The sequence below is a fragment of the Caloenas nicobarica genome, chromosome 1 (genome assembly GCF_036013445.1).
Source record: "Caloenas nicobarica isolate bCalNic1 chromosome 1, bCalNic1.hap1, whole genome shotgun sequence".
NCBI classification, from domain to species: domain Eukaryota; kingdom Metazoa; phylum Chordata; class Aves; order Columbiformes; family Columbidae; genus Caloenas; species Caloenas nicobarica.
Genome location: NC_088245.1, coordinates 14,185,237 through 14,197,389, shown reverse-complemented (window position 1 = coordinate 14,197,389; position 12,153 = coordinate 14,185,237). Strand labels below are relative to the sequence as shown.

Here is a 12,153-nt window from a genome sequence, read left to right as displayed (position 1 = left end):
CACCTGCACAGATGATTTCCTTCAGTCACCCAAACTTCTCCTGCTCCAGTGCCTTCCAGGAAGCACCAGGTTTGGTGTGCAGGTATGGCATGTCCATACAGCCATGCTGATAGTGGTACAAGCAGTGAAGAGGCTGGCCAGTTCTGGTGGCCACAGGACAGATAGATTATCTTGCATTAGGCGAATGTGGAGCACTTTTGGGCTAGCATGAGTTTCTAAAGGATTTCATTGCTGAAAAACTGCTTAATAAAAATTGTGTTAGAACCCTGTATGAACTGAGCTCAAGTAATGCATAAAACCAGTTTTTACAATAGGTAATTTAAAGCACTAATATCCATAAGAAATGAGATTATGAAATTAAGCTTGATTGTTGCCATATTTAGATCCAGTCCCTTCTAAGCAGCGAGGACAGAGCACCGAATATATCTTGAACCCCCCGGGTTGTTTTATCTTAATTTCTTTCCTATATACGTGGGAAAAGGTTGAGAATTTGATGTAATTCAATGCCAAAACTGGTGTCATTCACCATTCTGCATTTCTTCTGCTTGCTTCGTTTCCCAGTTTCCCCCTGATAAAACAATATTAAGGTTTTTGACTTGCCACACAAATTGCCATTTGCTATCACCTGACATGAAAACCGCTGGTTTCACCTTCCTGGCAGAGAAGTCCTTTGTGTAGATGCATAGGTTATAAATTACATCTAATGTGAAAGAGTAAGACATGTAAGTAACATCATCTAGCACACTTCACATAGCATGTGGAAATGTTAGGTGGTGTTTATTGATTTTGCTGAGTTATACAGGAGGGGCTGCCTAGATAATACCTAGATTGAAACCAGGGTTTAAAGTTAATGCCCTATTTGAAAGACATTTTAATGGCCTTGGGGTAAAATGATTTGTGTTGTTTTGGCTAGTCCAAGGTTACAATGAAATACTGTCTTTATTACTTCCATACCAGGGCTCCTCTGCCTCTGTTAGGAATTAAAATGTGAGCGTTGCAGATTTACAATACGGAGAAAAGCAGAGAAGACAGAGAGAGCCTCAGGATTCAGAGCCAGGGCAGGTGGCTGAGCCATGGCCTTGCGGCCAAACGCGGGCCATTACAGAATTGCTTGCTGCAAATAATAAATGCTGGATTACAGACTGACTTTCATCTTAATCCTGCTCATGTCATTGTATGGGGATAACACTTTTGCATGATTAAAATTGTCCATTTTTGAATTAACTCAAACAACAAAGCACCTGTAGTTCCCCGGGGAGGGGGGGGGAACAGAGAAGCCCCCAGCCTGGCAAAACGCTCCTGGGTCTCTCCCCAGTGGGGGCGGGGAGGGGGTTTCCATGAAAGCAAAAGCAGATAAAAATAGAAAATAGCCTATCAGGAACTGCAGAAAAAGGCTTTCGCCAAACCAGTTATTATTTACTCACATACAAAGTTAGAAGCAGATAGTCAGTTTTACAGGTTTCAGAAAAGAGCACTTAGCTCAGGACTTGGCTTGAGAAAAGATATTTCCCAGATTATCTTGGTGCCTGGGAACTCCACTAACGCAGGCAAGGAAAGTACTTTCAGATTTTTATATTCAAGATATCTCCTTTTACACAGCAGTTCTTAGAACCAATGTATGTTTTCTACTGGCTCTGGAGTGGCTGTAGGGATCTAAATAAAATATCATGTACCTTCCTGCAGTATTATGAGCACCTTATGCTCTTGATTATTGACCTTCACAGCTGACCCGGGCTGCTAAACAGGGTTAAACAGAATGTACTTTTCTACTTATCAATACACATTACTGTTCTATTGAACTACTTTAAGTTGGTGTAACTTAAATTTTGCCTAGCTTCAATGGAAGACCACCTCTCATGTAGAGGATCTCCACATAATCTGATATTAAGTACTTAATGGCAATCATGTTAAAGCATGCAATATAGGTATACAAGCAGAAAATTCTTACTGAGCACTGGGCTTGCTGCTTGGTCAGACATTCGAGAACCACTGTAAGAGTATTTCTGGGGAGTTAATGATATTATTGTTTCAGTAGCCATAATTACTGGATGTTCATTACATCTAGGTCTTAACAAGTTCACTGACTTTGCCTTCAGCAAGGCACTCTAAACAATGTTAATGCACTTAAGAATGTGGTTAAATTTAGAAGCATCATTTAATTATTTGTTTGGCAACAGACAAAGTACCCAAGTACATACCTGCCAGCTGTATCTCAGAAAGAGATGCTATAAATAGCTGAGCATCTTTACATCAGAATGCATTGGAAACTGGCATAAGGGAAATACAGCTTTCTGCCTGGCTTATTTTTCTGTCCTTAATGTGCTCAGCACAAAAAGAAGTATGAATTGTGATCTGATCTTCTCCATTAGAAGATAGCAAATTTATGTGAGCACAGGAAGCACATCATATCTCTGAATATAAATAGACTAAGAGGAAGTTTTGCCAGATAAGTATTTCCTCAGACTGTACTTCTCCTCTAAAGGAAATTAGCTGCATTAATTCTTTAAAAGTACGTTTGCTGTTATTGGGAATCCTGGAAGGAGGCGTGTGGGAAGGGACCATGGAATGTCATCTGCTCCAGTGCTGCCCCCATGCTCCAGCCAGGGCCACCCTCTGGGCAAGGACAGCTGGCCCATCGGGGTTTGACCTCCAATTACATTTGAGGACTTCATTTCTGAAGTCCTTCTGATTCATTTTTGTCAAATGTATTTAGTAAATATTCTTCTCATCTTCTACAGTTTTATGGTGGAGGCTTTTAGCAAGATTTCCAACCCTTTCTTTTTATTTAGATATAACTACCTAGTATTTCCAAAATGAAACAACAACCTAAAGCTGCCAGTGGACAAAAAGCTAGTTGCTCTCTGAAACCTGCTGAACATAAATAGGTGAGACTTTATTTCAAAATTCATAATTCTCACCAAAGATAGAATATAACTGATTTTTACCAAAGGCAAACACCATTGACTTTTTTGTTTTCTACTGGCAGGTATTTATCTCCAGTTGTTTATGAGAACACACAAAAGGGCACAGATAGTCAAAATGCTCTACTCACAAGGGAGAAAAAAGTAGCCAGCAATAAAAACACTTAATTATTTCCATGAAAAGATAGACTAAAATTACAAAATAGAAAACAATTCTTGCAGTTTTTAATGTGAAGATTTTTTACACTTAAAATATTTATTTGTGGTCTGAACACCAAAAAAAAAAAGGATCTGTGGAGTGTTCATTATACCAGACTGTATGGTTCATTAATTTGGAAAAAACTATTCGAAAGCTAGCCAAATTTGACTACTGGTAATTTATACTACCCAGTTTGGCTTAATTCAAGTGATATCAGCAAATCATAATCCCTAGCAAACACTAATCATTATTCATCACATTAGCAAAATGAATCAAAGCAATCTTCTAGCATTAGATAAACACGATTCTTTTCAGCTCCCTTTTGTTTTTCAGGCCAGAGGACACAATTCAAACCCTTCTACAGTTTTTTCTGTGATTTTTTTGTTGCACAGTTCCACATTAGACTCATTCTTCTTACAGCCAGCATTAGATATCTCATCTGCTTATCCACAGAAGCACTCGCAGGAACTATCAAGAGGTTGTCAAGAGGCAGAGGACGTCACAGGCTGTAAGGAGGAAAATATTGCTTCCCTTGCAGATGGCACCCAGTTTTATCTCAGCAAAACACCAGCTTCTAATCAGTGTTGTCGAGAAATCTCAGAGACCAACAGCCGTATGACTTGGGTTTCTGTAAATCTGACACAGTTGGAGGCAAAGCCGTAGTGAGAATTAATTTTGCCTGCCATTGTCAGCCTGGATACAAATAACTGAATACCTGGATACAAATACCTGACATGAAGTACCTTCATAACATCTCTCCTGAAATATTAGCACTATGCTCTTAGTACTTCTACCTACATGACATTTTTAAAAATAAGGTATGTAAATTATTCACTGTTACTTTAGATGGCATGGAAGGAAACCAAAATCAGCTTAACAAGGCTTAGAGAAAAAGGCAAAAGTCACGACCATCTCCGCTGGACATGTTGCAGCTGGTCAGTGCTAGTCAGGTCCTGGGTATGGGTTACTAATCCTCTGAAACAAGTAGCAAAGCAACCGAGAAACGTACTTCTATTTCCCTATTGTATTCTTTCCTATTTGGTTTAGGTAGAATTAACAAAGCAGCAGTCAGGAGCTGTCTAGCATTCGCATGTTCTGCCAGTCAAAACTTTCCCCTATTAGCATCAGTGTCTGGATTCAAATTTAAGCAAAATTTATTTTATTAAAATTTGCTTTGGGGTGAAATCCAAGCTTGTAAAGCACAATCCAAATATACTAGTGTTTCAGAATATTCAGTATATGAAAATAGCTGAGTTTTATAACGGAAGCTGTGCGTTGTTTTTGATAACAGACAAACTTGCTGTCTGATCTTCAAATGTGTCATTTAAAATTAAATCCATGAAGGTTGTGTCTACTTTAGCTTTTTTCCAAAAGTTTTAGAAGTCTCTGAACTTCGGCTAGAAGCCTATCAGAAGGAGAAAAATAATTTCAAAGGAGAAAATTACTTTGTTCCTGAAACCCAAGGACGAGCTTGCCTATACACATGTAGATTAAAAAAATGGGCTATTCTTGGTTGGAGGGTGGTTTGGTTCCCCTCTCTTCCTCAAATAAATATATAGAAAGTATAATCTTAACTTTTAGTCAGATTTAGCCAGCCATAATCTCACCAAGGTATCAGTTTTGCTGTGACATACTCGGCTTAAGAAAAAAACCTGCATTTTTCTCTAATGCAATAACTCACTAATGCAGACTTCTTTATGGTAATCATTGTGCATGTTTTATCACCCGTTTTCATGGCTAATTCAAAACTTGGGCATTCTTGATTTAAAACAAGCCTATTCTAATGCCATTCGAAAGGTTTTATGTCATCTTGTACAACTTTTTCTTTGGAGGACAGGGGGGTATGAGGATTTACAGCTGGACATGGTGCCCCTGCTGCTCTGCTCAGGGCTGACAAGTGGTTTATGACGATGGCTGGAAGCAGCATGCAGGACACAGCCCATCACTGCGGGAATTTGCCATCAGTTCCTGCCATGTTGCTACTTGAATTTTGATCATTTGTTTGTTCAGAAACTCAGAGTATAGATTTCTGTAAAATTATTTCAATAATCTTAGTTTAGGTTTACTGAAATAATAGTAATATGGAGTAATATTAATAGTATTAAGTAATATTGAAAGTAATATTGAAAATTATATTGAAAGCCAGTGGTTTTCAATAACATCTCAGTAAACCCTGTCCTGGAGTGCAGTTGTGTGTTCACCCTCCTCCATTTTCTTGGGAAGAAACTCTTAATTTAAGCTAAGATGAATATTGCTTTTACAAAAGACCTAAACTCCAGATCCATGTGCTTCTTGTATATTCAAAAAAAAAAAAAAAGTGTTTGAATGGCAAAGAAAAACTCCTGAACCTTGTTGATGATTTCTTTCAAATGGATGAATTTATTTCTTTTATCAGTTCAATTTTTACAGAATTAGACACTTAAAAGGTAAATCATCTTGCTATCTTATGATTTTTGAATCAAGAATATCAAAACATATTTGTCGTCACAACCAGTAACTGTTGCTTACATTTACCTTTATGACTTTCCCAAACTAATTTTAATCTTAATACAAGCTGTTCTGCTTATCAAAATAATAATAAAACCCTGTTCTTGTCTCCTCTTTTTTCATTCTGTCTCCATTGCTCCCTTTACAGTAACACAAGTGCATTACCACATCTACCTTGCAAAGCCCTTTTTCAGTGGCCCCATTTCTTTTAAGCCATAATTTTGATCTTCGTTGCGCAGTTCGAGAGCATTCAGATTTAACAGACAGCATTTTCATGTTTGTTGTACTGACAGAGAACACTCATTTCCTATAATATTTGCAGTATGGGCAGCAAATATGGTCTTCTCCCCTTTTCTAGCAGCATATTTGGACTCGGCTTTGTTGAAGAGCGCTGTACCAAAAGTTGATTGTAAGACTAGCTGAAACGGCACACGTTATAAAGTCTATATTGCTGGTTATTTTTACTGTTTATCTTCCTTTAATTTCTGTCTAACAGAAAACTCAGTATGTCGCTGTTTTTCCTCACAGCCTCTGGCCAGCCAAAGTGGTTAAACTGGCTGAAGTTCACTGATTTTTGAACTGGATTCCCCTGAAATATAATGAACGAGTGTGATTAAGGGTTGGAACTCCTAAATGCCACAGAAGTAGGAACCGACAGCAGATGTCACTCAGTAAAGTAGACCATCTCAGCAGATGGGCAAATATGAAATGCAAAGGCTTTTCCTGACATCATTTGGTTTTAATATGATGGAAATAAAATGCCTTGTCAGTAAAACATAACCAGACAGTTGCTTTGTAGTCATTTCGGGTACATGGCTGGTAATTCAAAGTCCTGCTGCCTTTGCAATATTAATTATTCTGTGCCTCATTACAGCAAGAATACGTGTCAGACCAGCTGAGCATACCACATGCAGCTGGAATGGCTCGGAAGTATCTGTTCCTCTATTCACAGTTTAACATCAGTGAAAGATACAAGAAAGCAACTTTGTGGGTCATTTCCAGGATGCTAGTTGATGTATCAGGCAAAATTACAGAAATAGGATTTCATCCCACATTTTGGGGTAGTTTTCCCTCTGCAGAGGAATGTGATGTGTACCTCAGAGCAGAAAAGCGGTTCTGAGGAGCTGGGAATGTGAACAGCCTCAGGGGAGCTGGGGCTGCAAGCGCTGTTCTTCATGACATATGTTCCCATTAAAACATGTAAGCTGTTCTCTTGTACAAGTGGTTAACACCTTTTTAATCAGGCCATTTATTTCATTACAAAAATAAGCACTCTGAGTTGGAAAACGGTACTATTTTATGGTCAGCAGTTTCCACATCTGGGTATATATATACATCTATACATATATAAAAATACGTATATACATAACTTTCAATGTGACTGAGCATATCTGAGGCACACATAAACATAACATACTACTCATACCACACATAATACATACTTCTACTGTGAGCAAAGCTGTGGTACTCACTAGTATCCTGATGCCATCAGAGGTGCTATCTGAGAGCTGCTTCTCTTAAATGCGGAAGGTGGCTGATGTCTGCTGCTTCGAATCTCACTTTTCCACATGCTTATAAAGTAGAAATTTTGATCTTTGGAGCACAGGTTAGGATTTGTCTGTTTCACTGGGTGTTGAATTTTCCAAGATGGATGAATTATCTGGTGTCTGAGGAGAAATAGTATTTTTTTAATGTATTTAATTACCACTCAGGTTGTTTATCATGTTTTCTAGGTTGTATTTTTCAATCCCTGCTTTCATGAAGCTGACCGCCCCCTTTATTAATTGTTAAGTTCATCTTTTGTGACAACACCCAGAAGGCACCCTTTTATAAATCAAAAGTAAATATATTACCCTACCTTGCAGGAGTGCCATAAGGCTTAATTAGTTCATTTTTGTAAAGTGTTCTGAGATTCCCAGATCAGCATCAAATGTTTATTATTAATTATAGGCTCTAGTGAGTATATTGGATGATTTCTTAATTTAATTCTCTTCAGGCATCCTTAAAATAACGAATTTTACAATGTCTTTATTCCTTTAAATTACTAAAGCACATTTGCTCTTGGGTCATGTAGTTCTCTATACATTTTCCTATCACTTTCTGTATTTTTAGTTCTGATTTTTTTTTCTATATAATAATATGAAAAACAGTCTTTTGCTGTTTTCCTTATGAATTCTGCTATGTGGATTATTCTCTAATAAGAAGGTTTTGTTTAAACATTATATGGTGTTTTTTTTCCTGCAGCAGGGGGTGTTAAGTAATTTACTTGGCTTCCCCTGGGAAATTTGCAGAGATTACATGGCACTACTGTGATTTATCATTTCTACTTTATTACTGACTCATAAAGCATGCATTATTTTGTGTTTACCTTCAGCAACAGATCACAGGAAATTTCATCATCAATCAAAGCGCTTTAAAATTGGGAGAAGCGATGATGTGACAAAGGCGCAGTTGGCAGCTGTGGTTATTGGAGGATCATTTATTGCTTCATTGTGTCGTAACACTTCTTGTTTTATTGCTTTTCCCAGGATCAGGTTCATGTCGCTTTAGTTACTCAGATCCCAGCATCACCGTGTCCTACAGTAAGAACAGTTCTGCAGATTGGACTCAGCTGGAGAAAATCAGGTTTGTTACAGTTTTTAATCATTTTCCTGCTTTCCGGCTGAGCAGGTGATGTTGAAACCTGGCTCTTTTAAAACTTGTTTTAATTGTTATCTTTTCTGTTCCTACTTGTTCATACACATTAAAAGATGAGGGGTGAAACTATGGTCACTAAACCTAATTTCAGAACTGCTGCTGGGTTTAGTAAATCACAATTTCATCCATTGATGATGTGGGAGATAAGGAAGAAAATTACTTCAGAGTTGAAATGTGACTCCAATAACCAGTAGGTTCAGGTGCCTGAAAAAACAAAACTTTGATGACTTTTGTATTTTAGCATCACTTTTGATGTCAGCAAGAGCCATAATTTATAGTGTCACAGGTTTCTACTTTGGTAAGATAAATGTTCAATAAAAATAGTTTATGGTTTAATATAAACTCTTGGCTCCTAACACTCTTAACACCAAGATGATGGTGAATTATGCCTTGTTTTTAAACAAACTCGTTTACATGAAAGCACAAACGATTATGAATGGGGATTTAAAAATATTTTATTGCAATATGCACACCCTTAAAGAGAGAGTCAGTGTCAGAGGTGGATTGTTCCTAGAGAGCAGAACCAATGTTTTATTAAATAATATTAGGAAAGGTATTTTGTGCATTGGCATGTAAACATAGTTCTACAGCTGAGGAAGAAAAAATGCCATTCGTATGTAATGTCCTCATAGCATCTCAGTCTGCCTTCCTGCATTACCTTAGTGTCTGTGCCACACAGGTGATTTGCTTGAGCCTGTTTTCAGTCTATTGAGACAATTTGCAGAGCAAAAGGCTACTTAACTTCTGATGAGTAAGCAAAACTCTAGCTGCAGGGCTGTGGAGTTCAGTATCTCATCCTCCCTTTCCTCGTGGGAGTGGGATTATGATTTTATTGATGAAGGAACAAATTATGAACAATTTCAGTAAAACTAATGGTGCTAATTCTTATCTCAGAAAGATATAAAGCAAGAATAACTTTACTGCAGCCACTGGAGTTGCTTCAGAGTAACCACACCTAGTCCATACCACCAGTTCAGTTACGTTCATAGCTCTGCAAGCCAGGAAACTCAAGACTTGTGGCGGTGCAAATAGAAGCCCTTGAAACCAAATTTTTTTAAAGCTAATGCACATACGGTTTGATCTGTGTTCCTTTAACTTTGCTGGAGCTGGCAGTAGAAAATTGGTCAATAGAGCAATGTCATGCAAAGTGGAGAGGATGAATTATGAAAGGATGCTCGTTTCTCCTGTGGTCCGTATGAATTACAGTATTTATTTGAATGTGCTCCAGTGGCTTTCACTGCACTACATGCAGCTCCAAGGAATGGTGGGAGAACTGGGGAGAGGTGGGACAGGAGAGCAGCTGTGAAGGGAAGGTCTTGTGTCAGTGCGTCAGTGGATGTCGTGTTGGTTTGTCTGTGGGTGTTACATCAGTGTGTTGGTGGGTGGTGTGCCAGAGTGTCGGTGTGCGCTGTGTCAGTGGGATTTCAGCTCTGGACTCCCAGGAGGGAGGGGAAGGATCTCTCAGGGAAGGTGGGAGCCGTGCGTGGGCTCAGGGAGAAGCAAGGACAATGTCTCAGAGCTGCGCTGCAGTGGAGCCTGACAGACAAAATGTTTAGCAAGTGCAGGGTGGTTCGTGGGGGAACGTACTGGGTGTGAATATGGGCCCAATACAGTTGCTTTTTGACATTTCACTACACTCCAATGTTTTGCTTTACAAAGAGATGTTCCTCTATTTTGTCTTATTTAGACAAGTAATTGGTGCCTTTTTTCCCTAAAAGCTCTGGATGGTCTCTGACAAACTATTAACCCACCAAAGCATCACTACCAAGGCAGAAACTAGGTTGAGTAGCTGACATCTTGCAAACCCTATTTTTGTATCTCCTTGCAGCCTGAGGTTCAAATGTAGCTAGTTCCCTTGCTGGATGATTAACAAAACAAAAATAATAATTGTCATCATCCTTTCCTTGCACATAGACCTCAGTCCTTTCATTGCTAGCAGCAATGTTAAGACGTTTACCCAGAGCTTGGGGTGAACCTCAGTCCTTTTACAGCTCTGAGGATGGCTTTGGGAAACAGAGCTCAAAGCCCTTATCAGTGCCTGCTAGTGCCTCCAGGTCTGCCTCTCCTCCCCTCATTTTCTATTTCAGCAGGAAGAGAGAGAACAAGTGGATTGTTTCCTCTGTATTGTTTTTGAAGCAGAAAGTGAAAAGAAAGGCGTTGGACTGGAAGGACGGATTTGTCAGAGAAAATTCACCCCTTTTCCCTCTAGCCATTCTTCTTTATCTGGATCTGTGATTCCCTAGAATTCTTGTGTTTTGGAAAAAGCTTATTTTTGTAAAACACTTCCTTCACATTTCCTTTTGGCCAAAATACCCAGCAATGCCCAGTCACCTAGGAGCTGTGACCATCATCGAGTATGAATGTTGCCTTGCTCTTTCTTTCCTGCTCTCCAAACATTTGCATTGATATGTTATTTATTGCCTTAGCTTGCACTTTCTTTGAAGCAAGGCCATCTGTTCTGGCTGTATGTGGACTCTGGTGGGACTCTGGCTCAGGGCAGATATTAGTATTTTCTGATTTCCACTGAAGATTTATCAGCATACAAGGGACATCAGCACAACTGTGCCATACCCAGTAAACGTGTTAAATGAGGAAAAAGCATTCCTGGCTGTGGCTTAAACTTGGTCTAATTCCATATTATTGTCTTTCAGCGCTCCTTCCAACGTCAGCACCATCATCCACATCTTGTACCTTCCTGAAGATGCTAAAGGGGAGAACATCCATTTTCAGTGGAAACAGGATTATGTTCATGCTGGTGATGTGTATGAAGCCTGTTGGGCATTGGACAACACACTGATCATAAATGCTGCTCACAAAAAAGTTGTGTTAGAAGATAATCTTGATCCTGTGGATACTGGCAATTGGCTTTTCTTTCCTGGGGCCACAGTTAAGGTTAGTCTGATTTTCTATGGCTTATTGTTACTCTTATATGGAGAAGACAACGGTAACATCTAACCAAACTCTGAACACACAAGGGTGTTTGGGCCCCTCCATCTGCTTCTAGAATTGGGCTCTTTTTTTACTTTGTTTTTACCTCTTCTCTGTCCCAACAGGGATTTCTAGAACAATGCAACTTCTCTGCCGTGATGAAAACAAATTGACAGTTTATACTGTCATGTCAAAGATCATGTAACATAAAATGGGAAACAGCTTCCTTTTAGCAAAACAGTCCAATATTTTTGAAACAAATTCAAATCTCTCTCTTGCATAATTTGAAATTTACCTGTTTGTTTATCTTGGTGATGTCTGGCTACTGCTACTGACTTTGCCACAAACCAATACAAAAAAATATGGTTTCCCACTTTTTCTGACTGTGAATATCACATCTCTGTTGCAGCATACATTCAGTTAGTGGCTGCTCCTTAAAAGTCTCTTTTTCAGTAAGATCCTGTTTTGATATATGATCTCTATATATGATATATAAGATCCAGTAAGACCATACTACCTTGGGACAAACTCCAAGGAGCCCAACAAGATCTCTGTGCATAAAGTTCCTTCAAATGTAGGGTTGTTCAACATTTGATAATCAGCTGGATTCTAGCTTTCTATGTTTCCAAGCAGCCACAATTTGAACAGCAGATGACTGTTTTCGTCCCACTTTTCATTCACAAAAAAAGGCAGTTTTTATGTCGAGGTTCATTTGCGACGCTGGTAATGATTTTGGCAATTGCACAGGAAACAGATGTCAAATACCGAGGGTGTAAGAGTTTGGTTTTGGCCTTATCCTTTTCCCACAGAACGTGATATGAATGGCCTCAGATTAATCTTTTTAGAAATAAATACTCCCACTAATCTACTCATAGTACCTGCGTATTCACTGGAGTTTCTTGTTGTTGGTGGTTTTTGTTT

The 12,153-nt window shown here is 38.8% G+C and overlaps 1 protein-coding gene across 1 annotated transcript in view; it reads left to right on the top strand.

Annotated features, from left to right (window-relative positions):
* RELN (reelin) overlaps positions 1–12,153 on the top strand; it is a 289,052-nt gene that overhangs the window by 148,395 nt on the left and 128,504 nt on the right. Inside the window, exons 9-10 of the mRNA XM_065628247.1 lie at positions 8,136–8,232; positions 10,956–11,196. Coding sequence (XP_065484319.1) covers positions 8,136–8,232; positions 10,956–11,196 — 338 coding nt within the window. The remainder of the gene's footprint in view (positions 1–8,135; positions 8,233–10,955; positions 11,197–12,153) is intronic.